The sequence below is a fragment of the Chiloscyllium plagiosum genome, chromosome 35, assembly GCF_004010195.1.
Source record: "Chiloscyllium plagiosum isolate BGI_BamShark_2017 chromosome 35, ASM401019v2, whole genome shotgun sequence".
Lineage (NCBI taxonomy): Eukaryota > Metazoa > Chordata > Chondrichthyes > Orectolobiformes > Hemiscylliidae > Chiloscyllium > Chiloscyllium plagiosum.
Window position 1 is genome coordinate 10,932,324 of NC_057744.1, and position 12,622 is coordinate 10,944,945.

At 41.3% G+C, this 12,622-nt stretch overlaps 1 protein-coding gene across 4 annotated transcripts in view; it reads left to right on the top strand.

Moving 5' to 3' along the window:
* Window positions 1-1,849: 1,849 nt before the first annotated feature.
* The window catches only part of LOC122540656 (dixin-like), a 132,722-nt gene continuing 121,949 nt past the window's right edge, over window positions 1,850-12,622 (top strand). The window contains exons 1-3 of one of the 4 annotated variants that reach the window (XM_043676669.1): window positions 1,850-2,031; window positions 2,342-2,452; window positions 6,427-6,482. In XM_043676669.1, coding sequence (XP_043532604.1) covers window positions 6,459-6,482 — 24 coding nt within the window. In that variant the 5' untranslated portion in view covers window positions 1,850-2,031; window positions 2,342-2,452; window positions 6,427-6,458. Of the gene's footprint in view, window positions 2,032-2,207; window positions 2,453-6,426; window positions 6,483-12,622 lie in introns of those variants that run through there. The other 3 variants (XM_043676673.1, XM_043676671.1, XM_043676670.1) reach the window with 3 other exon arrangements.

Consider the following 12,622-nt stretch of genomic DNA (forward strand, 5'->3'; position numbering starts at 1 on the left):
AGAGGGAGGCTAAGAGAACATTTTATAGAGGTTTGCAAAATAAAGAGAGAAGCTCTTCCTGCTTGTAAAAGGCATAAAAAGGAGAGGGCACAGATTTAAAGTGAAGCAAGAAAAGGTCTTCTCACTTAGTTGGTAGGGGTTGACTGGATGGCTTGTGTATGATGCCAAATGCATGGGTTCAATTCCAGTACCATCTGAGTTTATCATTAAGAGTCCTCCTTCTAAACCTTGCTTCCTTTCTGAGTTTTGGTGGCCCTCAGAGTGAGCCACCACCAGTTGTCTCTCTCTAATGAGAAAGCAGCTCTATGATCTGATAAAATATGGCAACTTTATTTTTTTAAAGTTAGTTAGGGTCAGGAGGTGGAGGCAATTTCAATTAGGATCTTCAAGTTGGGTGGGGGCAACATTGGATAATTATTTGGTAGTGGTGGGAAAGGATTTGGGGGAAAAGGCAGCAGATTGGCACTGGGTAACGATGCCCGTTGGAAGAGCAGGAGCAGTCACGACGGCCTTCCCCTCAGCCACTGCGGCCCTTTTGGAGTCCTGCCTGCCTTAATGTGTGTTAAGGCTGTTTGCGTTGATGATCTCACTCGCACAACAATCAACAGACAAGAGTATTCCCTCCCAGTTGGGGAACACTTCAGTGGTCATTCGACCTCGGACCTTCGGGTGACCATCCTCCAAGGCGGACTTCGGGACAGGCAGCAGTGAAAAGTGGCCGAACAGAGACTGGTAGCTAAGTTTCGTACCCATAGGGAGGGCCTCAATGGGGACCTTGAGTTCTTTTAGATTACTTGTAGTGTGGAAGCAGGCCCTTTGGTCCAAAAGTCCACACTGACCCTCCGAAGAGCAACCCACCCAGACCCATTCCCCTACACTTACCCCTTCACCTAACACTACAGGCAATTTAGCATAGCCAATTCACCTAACCTGCACATTTTTGGACTGTGGGAGGAAACCAGAGACCCGGAGGAAACCCACGCAGACACGCGGAGAATGTTCTCTGGCACTGTGAGGCAGCAGTGCTAACCACTGTGCAACTGTGCCGCCCACTACAGGTGACCACCATTGCACTATATACACACGCACACTCTTCTACAGACACACACACTCTCACAGGCTTAGTCACTTTACACTCACCTATACACTCCCTCTCACACTCACAACCTCCCACCCCAGACACACACACACACATATACGTTTGTGGGGTGAATTTGTACTTGCAGAGTTACATTGTACTTTGCTCAAAAACTGCAGAATCCATGTCAGACTCTGTTATCTCACTTTTTAGATTAGAATCAGCCTAAACAGACAGGGAACACAGGGGGCTAACACCTTCAACGTCTTATCTGGGCTGACACCAATTGTTCCAGTTAACCTGAGAAGGTAACTTTTAAAAAAGGTTTTGTGGTTTACATATGAAAGAAGTGCAACTAACATGGTCATTCTAACAGTTAAGAGACTTAACAAACAATCAAGGTATTTTTCAATGTATAATTTCAGTTACATCACACTGTAAACTTTTGCTATAAATTCTGTGTCTTACAATTGTGTCCTCCACAACCACCTGATGAAGGAGCAGCGCTGAGAAAGCTAATGCTTCCAATTAAACCTGTTGGACTATAACCTAGCGCTGTGTGACTTTTAACTTTGGGAGTCCCGCCCGCAGATAAAAAGGGCGCCGACTGCGCACGCGCGTTAAGGCCGTTTGCGTTGACGGTCTCACTCGCTGGGTTGTTATTGCGGGGGAGGGGAGGGAGAGAGGGCGCTGGGCCTGCGCCTGCGCCTCTCCGTCGCTCGCGGCGGCCGTTGAGGCGCAGGCGCGCGTGCGCAGTCAGCAGTTCCCCCCCCCCAGTCGCCATGGTAACGGGCACGCCGGGTGTGGTGGGGATGGGACACAGATACCACATTGAGCAAATTCCGCTTTTTCTTCAAAAGTCAAAAAAAAAACACACACCCAACTCTCGGTTACATGTATTCAGTGGCTTCTGGTGAATACCGTGAGAAGCTCCGGGGATCTTATTTTTTAACGTGAGTGGCCAAATCTTTTGAATGTACGTTGAGTGTGAATCAAACCCGTCCAGTGGGCCAGCTGCTAGGGAAGGATGGGAGCTTTCTGATGTTTGCTCACATTTCTCACTTTAAAAAAACAAAACCTGATAACCAGACGGAAACAAATCTGAAAATAGCATTTTATAGTTCCGTTGCAATCGCAAGTAAACTGGCTCAACACCCACAACCGAGTGGCTGGAGAGGGTGATATTTAATTGCATTTTATTTATTTAGGTCTTGGTTTTTGGGTGCTGAAGGAACACCGATGTACCGTGTTCTTTTTTTGCAGCGGAGTGGAGTGTGATTGAAATAAGTCCCAACATTTGCAGCCGTGCTTTATGAGCCATGAAGCTCGGAAGGAATCGCTAACTCTGTTTCTCTGTAGATGCTGCCAGATCTGGTGAGTTTAGATCAGAGTGTTGCTGGAAGATCTGCTGAGTTACTCCAGTATTTTGTTATATTGTTTTGTTTATATTTCAGATCTCCACAATCCGCACCATTTTGTTTCTATTATTATGCTCTAATGAGAAACTGGTGAATATTTGTGTGGCAGTAATTGAATAAATGGTATTTTCTCACCGATACAATTACATTAATTTTTTTAAGGTTAGGTTGCGATTCCACGTTGACGCTGGTCATTGAAGTGTCCAGTATGGGTGGGTAAGAACGAGCTTTGATAGTGAGTACCAGTCAGGCAACAGATTATTTAACCGTGGGATAGTTGCCTGCAAAGGAACATTGGTTTAAAATATCAATATAACGCATGTGATTTTTTTTACTCTCCCTTTTAACTAAGAATTCTGTTACTTTTTCATGGTTTCACTGCTGCTCTGGCAGAAACTAAACTAGCATAGGCTGAGCATTGAATTTCGTCTATTGAATTTAGCTGCATGTGTTCAATAACGGAATCTTTAATACTTGAAAAAAAATTCCAATGTCTTTTCCTTGTCCCAATCAATTGTGAGGACAGCTTATTGGTGAAATTCATTTTCAGAGTGAATGACTTATTTAAATGGTGGTTTATGTATTTAAAAATGAGTTAGCGATTTTTGAGAAGATTTGTGGCTCAGGTTGATAATACATATGTAAGTTAGCTCGCTGAGCTGGAAGGTTTCTGAAACGTCTGAAAACAAACCTTGCAGCTCATCGAGCTAATTTACATAATTAAATACTGAGTATTAGGAGCTCTTAAGACTGATGAGCATACTTCCCCTTTACCCAGCCTTGCAATGACTAGCTGCTTTATACATTTTTTTTAAGTTTCAGGAAATGGCAATTCTGTCTTTTATTATACGACAATTCTACCTTTTATATTATAATAAATCTGATTTCTCAAAGTATGGAATCACATGTTTTTAAATAAATAGAGTCATAGAGATATACAGCATGGAAACAGACCCTTTGGTCCAACTTGTCCATCCCAACCAGATATCCTAACCTAATCTAGTCCCGTTTGCCAGCACTTGGACCATATCCCTCTAAACCCTTCCGATTCATATACACATCCAGATGCCTTTGTGTGCTGTAATTGTACCAGCCTCCACCGCTCCCTCTGGCAGTTCATTCCATATACGCACCACTCTCTGTGTGAAAATGTTGCCCCTTAGGTCACTTTTATATCTTTCCCCTCTCACCCTAAACCTATGCTCTCTAGTTCTGGACTCCCTCACCCTAGGGAAAAGTGCTTGTCTATTTATTCTATCCATGCCCCGAATGATTTTATAAACCTTTATAAGATCACCCCTCAGCCTCCGATACGCCAGGGAAAACTGCCCCAATCTAAGAAGCCTCTCCCTTTCGATCAAATCCTCCAACCCTGGCAACATCCTTGTAAATCTTTTCAGAACCCTTTCAAGTTTCACAACGTCCTTGCCAATAGGAAGACCAGAATTACACACAATATTCCAAAAGTGGCCTAACCAATGTTCTGTACAGCCGCAGCATGACCTCCTAACTCCTATACTCAATGCTCTGACCAATAAAGGAAAGCATACCAACACCTTCTTCATTATCCTATATACCTGTGACTCCACTTTCAAGGAACAATGAACCTGCACTCCAAGGTCTCTTTGTTCGGCAACACTCCCCAGGACCTTACCATTAAGTGTATAAGTCCTGCTAAGATTTGGTTTTCCAAAATGCAGTACCTCGCATTTATCTAAATTAAATTCCATCTGCCACTCCTCAGTCCACTGGCCCATCTAATCAAGACTGGTGCATTGTTCTCTAGAGCTTTGAGCAAGTTCCCACAGTTTACAGTGACATTAATACTTTGAAAGGTTTCTGTCATCCTGCACAAATGTATATTAAAATTCTGATCCCGAGGAATTTTGAAAAGCATTAGTTAATTGTTGTAACTTCTATTAATTATACTGTTTACCTGGATAGAAAAAATGCCACTTGTGTTTATATAGTTCATGAGAAGATGAACTGTGGCAGGGGTGGAAACAGGCAATATTGTAAAGGTGAAAGGAGGCATTCTTTTTGATGGACAGAATGTGGGACCAGATGCCTAGCTCAAGGTCAAATAGGATGCAAAGATTCCACATAGTTTGGTTCAATTTAATCAGGAGAAGGTGGAATTGGTCGCAAGAGAACAGAATCTGATATGGAAGCTGAATACAATGGCTTTTCCCTTACCATTATTAAATTGAAGAGAGTTGTGGCTCATTCAGGTCTGCATTTGACAGCATCAAAGCAACTAAGAGAAGTACTAATGGGATAAAGCTGGATGTCATCAGCATGTGTGATCTGATGTCATCTTTTTAAATGTTGCTTCTTGAGGGGCAGCATGTAGATGAGAACAATGAAATGCAAAATCAGCCAAGTATTGACCATTGGGAGGTCACATGACATATTGTTACGAATTGACAAGAGATGCCATTTCAGGAGATTCTGTTGGTTGCAACTCATTAGCCAATCCCATTCAAATGGAGTGTAGAGGTTAAGCGTAGGAGGTGGACAATGGTATGATCAACTGTATTAAAATATGCATACACATCAGAAAGGAAGAAGAAATTTAATATTTCATGGTCATGGTCACAGTTAATCACATTTGTATCTCTTGATTACGATTGTCTCAAAAAGCTGTCTGGAGGGATTTCAATGTGAAGTTGTGGGAGAGGCACAGGTTTGAGGCTGCAAGAAAAGTTCAAGCAATTTGGAGAGAAAAGGGATAGGCTGCAAGCACAGAAGGATGAATGGTGAACTATTTGGGGAGGGGATATAACTGCAGATTTGAAAAGTGGGACTGTACCTTTAGGGAGGAAACTCTTTTCAATGTCACCTTGAACGGCAACTAAGAAAAAAAGGGTTACCTCAGATTATAAAAGGATCTGGACCAGATGGGCCATTGGGCTGAGAAGTGGTAGATGGAGTTTAATTCAGATAAATGCAAGGTGCTGCATTTTGGGAAAGCAAATCTTAGCAGGACTTATACACTTAATGGTAAGGTGCTGAACAAATAGACCTTGGAGTGCAGGTTCATAGCACCTTGAAAGTGGAGTCGCAGTTAGGATAGTGAAGAAGTATGACAGTTGATCATACCATTGTCTACCTCCTACACTTAACCTCTACACTCCATTTGAATGGGATTGGCTAATGAGTTGCAACCAACAGAATCTCCTTGGTATGCTTTCCTTTATTGGTCAGAGTATTGAGTACAGGAGTTGGGAGGTCATGTTGCGGCTGTACAGGACATTAGTTAGGCCACTGTTGGAATATTGCATGCAATTCTGGTCTCCTTCCTATCCGTAAGATATTGTGAAACTTGAAAGGGTTCAGAAAAGATTTACAAGGATATTGCCAGGGTTAGAGGATTTGAGCTACAGGGAGAGGCTGAACAGGCTGGGGCTGTTTTCTCTGGAGTGTCGGAGGCTGAGGGGTGACCTTATAGAGGTTTACAAAATTGAGGGGCATGGATAGGATAAATAGACAAAGTCTTTTCCCTGGGGTTGGGGAGTCCAGAACTAGAGGGTATAGGTTTAGGGTGAGAGGGGAAAGATATAAAAGGGACCTAAGGGGCAACTTTTTCATGCAGAGGGTGGTACGTGTATGGAATGAGCTGCCAGAGGTTGTGGTGGAGGCTGGTACAATTGCAACATTTAAGAGGCATTTGGATGGGGATATGAATAGGAAGGGTTTGGAGGGATATGGGCCGGTTGCTGGCAGGTGGGACTAGATTGGGTTGGGATATATGGTCAGCGTGGACGGGTTGGACCGAAGGGTCTGTTTCCATGCTGTACATCTCTATGACTCTAAAAAGTTGGTTCTAAAAATCTTCAAGTTTTTATCTTGTATGTTTTAAGTTTTCAATATCTTTTTTCACCTTTTAGTATTGAAAGTAAACTGTGTGTCTATTTCAAACTTCTGCAGATCTGACCTGCAACATCAAGGACTCTTGAATTATGAGCATGCCTGAAAAATTCTCTGTAAGTAATTGAAGAGCTATATTGGTGTTCTTAGATTAAAGTATGCAGTGAAGATGTTAAGTATTGACTATTTGTATTCAGTGTTAAACTTGTCCCTATATGACAAGTACAAGTACTGGAATTCAGATAATCTGTTTCATTGGATAACAGGCTGCAGCAATTTCAGGCAGTTCTTTTGGGAACTACTGCCTTAGTCCTGGAGAGGCTTGAAATGAGTGGTAGTGTATAATTGCAATTTTTTCCCATCTGTCATTTCTCGCAAATTTCATTTAACCTTCCAGTTACTATAATAATGGCACTCTGCCTTTGGTTACTATGTTAATTGTTGTTATTCAATTAAGTTCTATTTGTTATTTTGATTATAAAGAATTAATAATTCCAATTTTACACACTTGCATCTTTCAAAAATCATCATGAGTTTATAAAATCCTTTGAATATTTTGAAAACCTAAAGTAAATTAGCAGTGTCTGATTTTAAAATGTATTGAAAAAAATCATTTCTTATATAACATAGTGGGAAATTTTAATTTTCCTAATACAGACTGGGACTGCCAAAGTGTTAAGGGCTTAGATGGGATGGAATTTGTTAAGTGTGTTCAGGCAAGTTTCCTCAAGCAGTACATAGAGGGTTGTACTCGGAAGGGGCAAACCTCGACCTACTCTTCGGAAATAGGGCCGGACAGGTGACTGAAATGACAGTGGGGGAGTACTTTGGGACCAGTGACCATAGTTCTATTGACTTTAAAATAGTTATGAAGAGATAAAAAGCTGGTCCACAGATTCAAGTTCTAAATTGGGGCAAGGTGAATTTTGATGGAATTAGGAGCTTGTAGGGGTTGATTGGAGTAGTTTTATTTGCAGGCAAAGGGACATCTGGCAAGTGGGAGGCCTTTAAAAGTGATATAGCGAGAGTTCAAGTTTTATATGTTCCTGTGAGGATGAAGGGCAAGATTGGCAGGAATAGGGAACCCTAGATGACGAGATTTTGAGGTTTTGACCAGAAAAAGGAAGGAGGTGTGGCTCAGGTACAGGCAGCTGGGATCAAAGGAATTCATGGAGGTATATAGGGGATATAGGAGTTTACTGAAGAAGGAAATCAGGATAGCGAAAAGGGTGCACAAGCTAGGCTTGGCTGAGAAGATTAGGGTGAATCCCAATAAGTTCTTTAAGTATATCAAAGGTAAAAGAGTAATTAGAGAGGGAATAGGACCCCTCAACGACCTAAGTGAACATGTACGTGTAGAATTGCACAAGATGGGTGAGGTCCTCAATGAATATTTCTCCTCTGTTTTACCATGGAGGATGACATGAAGTCTTGGGAACTTGGGGAAGTTAGTGGTCATATCTTGGGGACAGTCCATATCACAGTAGAGAAGATGTTGGATATATTTGAATGTATGAAGTTGGATAAACCTCCTGGCCCTCACCAGATATATCTAAGAACACTGCAAGAGGCTGAGAGAAGAAATTGTGGGGGCCCTGGCAGATATTTTTTGCAGGAGAAAGTGAGGTCTGCAGATGCTGGAGATCAAAGTTGAAACTTTATTGCTGGAACAGCACAGCAGGTCAGGCAGCATCCAGGGAACAGGAGATTCGACGTTTCAGGCACAGGCCCTTCTTTGTTAGCTGCGGGTGAGGTGCTGGAGGACTGAATGGTAATGAATGTTGTGCCTTTATTCAAGAAATGCTGCAAAGAAAAACCTGAGAACTATAGACCAGTAAGTCTAACATCTGTGGTGGGTAAGTTACTTGCTAAGATTCTGAGAGATAAGATATAAATGCATTTCGAAAGATACGGTTTGATTGGGAGTAGTCAGCACAGCTTTGTGCATGGGAGATTATGCCTCGCAAATTTGTTAGAGTTCTTTGATGAAGTAACCAGGAAGGTTCACGAGGGCAGTCTATACGGATTTCAGTAAGGCCTTTGATAAGGTTCCACATGATAGTCTACTCTGGAAGGTTAGATTGCTTGGAATCCAGGGGGAGCTGGCAAATCGAATAGACAATTGGCTTGATGGTAGGAAGCAGAGGGTAGTAGTGGAAAGATGCTTGTTGGAGTGGAAGCCTGTGACTAGTGGAGTGCCTCAGGGATCGATGCTGTGCCCATTATTATTTGTTATCTATATCAATTATTTGGATGAGAATGTACAAGACATGGTTAATAAGTTTGGAGAAAGTGAGGACTGCAGATGCTGGAGAATCAGAATCAAAAAAGTGTGGCACTGGAAAAGCACAACAGGTCAGGCAGCATCCGAGGGGCAGCAGTGTCGATGTTTCAGCCTAAGGCCTTCATCAGGAATGCATGATGAAGGGCTTATGTATCGAAGTTGGGAAGTTATGTTGCAGTTGTACAGGACATTAGTGAAGCCGCATTTGGAGTATTGTGTTCAGTTTTAGTCATCTTGCTATACGAAGGATTTTATTAAACTGGAAAGGGTTTACAAGGATGAAGGGCATCTGCCTGAAAAGTCGACTGTCCTGCTCCCCTAATGCTGTCTGACCTGTTGTGCTTTTCCAGTGCCACACTTTTCGACAACAATTAGTAAGTTTGCAGATGATGCTAAAATAGGCAATATTGTGGACAGTGACGAAGGTTATCAGAAATTGCAGCAGGAACTTGATCAGCTGGGGAAGGGGGGTTAGAGGTGGCAAGTGGACTTCACTATAGATAAGTCTGAGGTCTTGCATTTTGGAAAGTCAAATCAAGATAGGAGTTTCATGGTGAATGGTAGGGCCTTAAGAAGTGTAGTGAAACAGAAGGATGTTGGAGTTCTGGTGCACTGTTCTCTGAAAGTGGAGTCACAGATAGACAGAGCAGTGAAGAAGGCTTTTTGCACACTGGCCTTCATCAGTCAGGGCACTGAGAATCGAAGTTGGCAAGTTATGTTGCAGTTGGACAGGATGTTGGTGAGACTGCACTTGGAGTATTGTGTTCAATTTTGGTCAACTTGCTATAGGAAGGATGTTATTAAACTGGAAAGAAGAAATTTACAAGGATGTTGCCAGGATACAATGGTCTGAGTTATAGGGAGAGATTGGACAAGCTAGGATTTTTTACTTTAGAATGTAGGAGACTGTGGGGGGATCTTACAGAAGTGTATAAGATCATGAGAGGCATGGATAGGGTGAATGCACTCAGTCTTTTTTCCCAGGGTTGGGTAATTGAGGACTATAGGGCATCAGTTTAGAGGGGAAACAATAAAAGGAAACCTGAGGGGCATTTTTTGTTTTACACAAGGTGGTGTGCATATGGAATAAGCTGCCAGTAGAAGTGGTTGAGGCAGGTATGTTAATAACATTTAAAACGCATTTGGACAAATACATGGATAGGAAATGATTAGAAGGATATGGGCCAAGAGCAGGGAAATGGGGTTAGCCATAGATGGACATTTTGGTTGGCATGAACCAGTTTGGGTCAAAGGGTCTGTCTCCATGCTGTGTGACTATGACTCTATCAATGGTTATGATCCGTCAGTGACCGATGCAAAAACATGTATAATTTTCAAAGATGCTGTTTAATTAAACGGATAAGTGTGGAGATTGTAAATTTTAATTTGTTTAATTTTTGAAAAATGTCATTACTTTTTCTCAGTAAGTCATGGGGAAGATGAGATAGCCACCTACCTTTGAGTGCATTGTCAAATGGTTATCTGCCCAATAATGTGCCTTTTTTCTTCAATTTTGATTGTCCTAAGCTTAAGTGCATATATAAGTGCTAATTTGCAATATTTGGCCCAAGCTAGAATATGCACACACTGTTCAAGTATTAATGCTTTAGTTGGAGCAATGTTTTCATGACTCTGCAAGTGAAATGTGAAACTCCCTATAAATAGTGATTTCAAAATTGTATAAAAAAGATGATACTTGAGCTAAGATTTTTTTTGTCTGTTCATGAGATGAAGTCGTCACTGGCTAAGCCAGCATTTATTACCGCTCCACCCCTAACTGCACTGAAGAATGTGGTGGTGAGCTGTCTGCTGGAACTGCTGCAAAACTTGATGTCCAGCGACACCCACAATACTGTGAGAGAAATATTTCCAGGATTTTAACCCAACAATAGTGAGGCAATTAGTTCGAAGCCAGGATGGTACAGAGCTTGGAGGGGAACTTACAAGTTCCAATACATCTACTGTCCTTATCCTTCTAGGTGGTAGAGGCCATAGGTTTGGAAGGTGTTATCAAAGAAGCTTTGAGAGTTATTGCAGATGGCACACACTGCTGTAACTGTGCAATGGTAGTGGAGGGAGTGAATGTGGATGTGTGTCAATCAAGTGTGCTGCTTCGTTACAGATGGTGTGAAGTTTTTTGGATGTTGTTGAAACTGTATTCCATTCAGGTAAATGAAGAATACTCTATCACACTCCTAACGTGTGCTTTTTTTATGATGGACAGGCACTAAGGAGGTGAGTTACATGCTGTAGAATTCCTATCCTCTGACCTATTCTTGTAGCCACAGTATTTATATGGCTACTCTAGTTCAATTTCTCTGGTGTTAAAAGTCCTCAAGCGAAAAATCTGAGAGTATAAAAGATATTGGCTAAACACAGGGAAATTGTATCAGGATGAGGGGTATGTTGTGTATGGTGCTCGCTTAAATTATATTGGCAACTTTGACATACCTGTAATAACTCAGGAAGCCTGACTGGAAAGGAACATCGTTTATTGTTGAACACTAAATAGAGGTTTATATAGGCTATTCCCAGCCCAGGGCAGACAGTTCTGCCAACCCATTCATGGGTCTGCTTTTTTTTTGCTTTATCCTATTTTTCTAATCACCCTGTTTAGAAATGTTATTGTAAACTCTGGAAGGGGTGGGACTTGAATTTGATATCTTAGTTTGCAGGATTGGAAGGGACCATGAGTTGCTTTTTCAGAAGAGAGATTGAGAATGGAAGATTTGAAGGTAATAGGGGACAGTACCTGAGAAGAGTAAACTGCAGATAATATCAACTACCATTGGAACCAGGAAGTTGGGTGACCATTGGTTTAATGGGAATGGAGTAAGGGAAAACAGGAAATGCTTTACAAAAAAGGGGCTCTGTATTTAGGTAGCAGATTGCAACAGCTCGAATCAAAAACACAGAAAATGAACTGTGTGCAGATGATTTTATCAGGATTACTGTGCATTTAAGTTTAGCATTTATAATAAACTAAAATTAATTTTGAACTGTTTTCAAGAAGAGGAAACAAATATACCTAAAATATGAATATCAATAATTTGAATGTCAACATATCTTAAATTGTTTATGCTTTTGTGTAATTTGTGCCTCAGTATTGGAAGTTCGTAGTACAGTCTGTCTGGATATTGAAAAACATGCATGATAGTGTGGCTTATGTATCAGATGAAGCACTTGAGTTCAATACAACAATTAAAATAATGATGAATCTGATGATATGGAGTTATGGATTGTTTCATGTTCCAACTGCTAATATCATACACATTATAGATTAAACTGTAACTGTTCATTTTCAACTGAGGAAGTCAGGAAATAGACAGTCATTCGTTTCCATGGTACCAGATTGTGAAAGCTTTTCTATTGGGATGAGATGCTTTATAGCTCAATTCACTCATGCCACAGGAAGAGAAATGGCCATCCAAATAATGTAGGTGGTCCATCCCTGATGAGAAAGGAAATTGTTACTTCTAATTCACAGTTTACTTGCCTGTTTCATCTTACGTTTACAAAATGCACTGTCCTGAAAAAGTTCCCCAAAGAAAAGTAAAAGGAAGAACTGGTATTGTCTTGAGTAATTATTGCCTGAATAACTGCCCTCACTTCCCCTTCCTCTTTCAATATAGAGTGTAACAGTTTAATTTGGCAGAGTAAGACTAAATCATCTATTTTCCAAGAAACGCAAGCGTTGCTTGCAATGTGTTGATATGTTCCCCATCTCTTATTTCCCTTAAGAAACTGGTGATAGGCTGCTGATTTGAATCATTTTGTGTAGGTACACCCATAGTATTGATAGGGAGGGAGTTTTAGCTCTTTAACCCATTAACATTGAGGGGACAAGAGTATAAGAGTATGTCAGGATAGTGTGCATCCTGGAGGAGTTATAGTAGGCAGTGATGTTACCATGCATCTGCTACCTTTGTCCTTCTAGATGGGATAAGTCACAAATTTGGATAGTGTTATTGC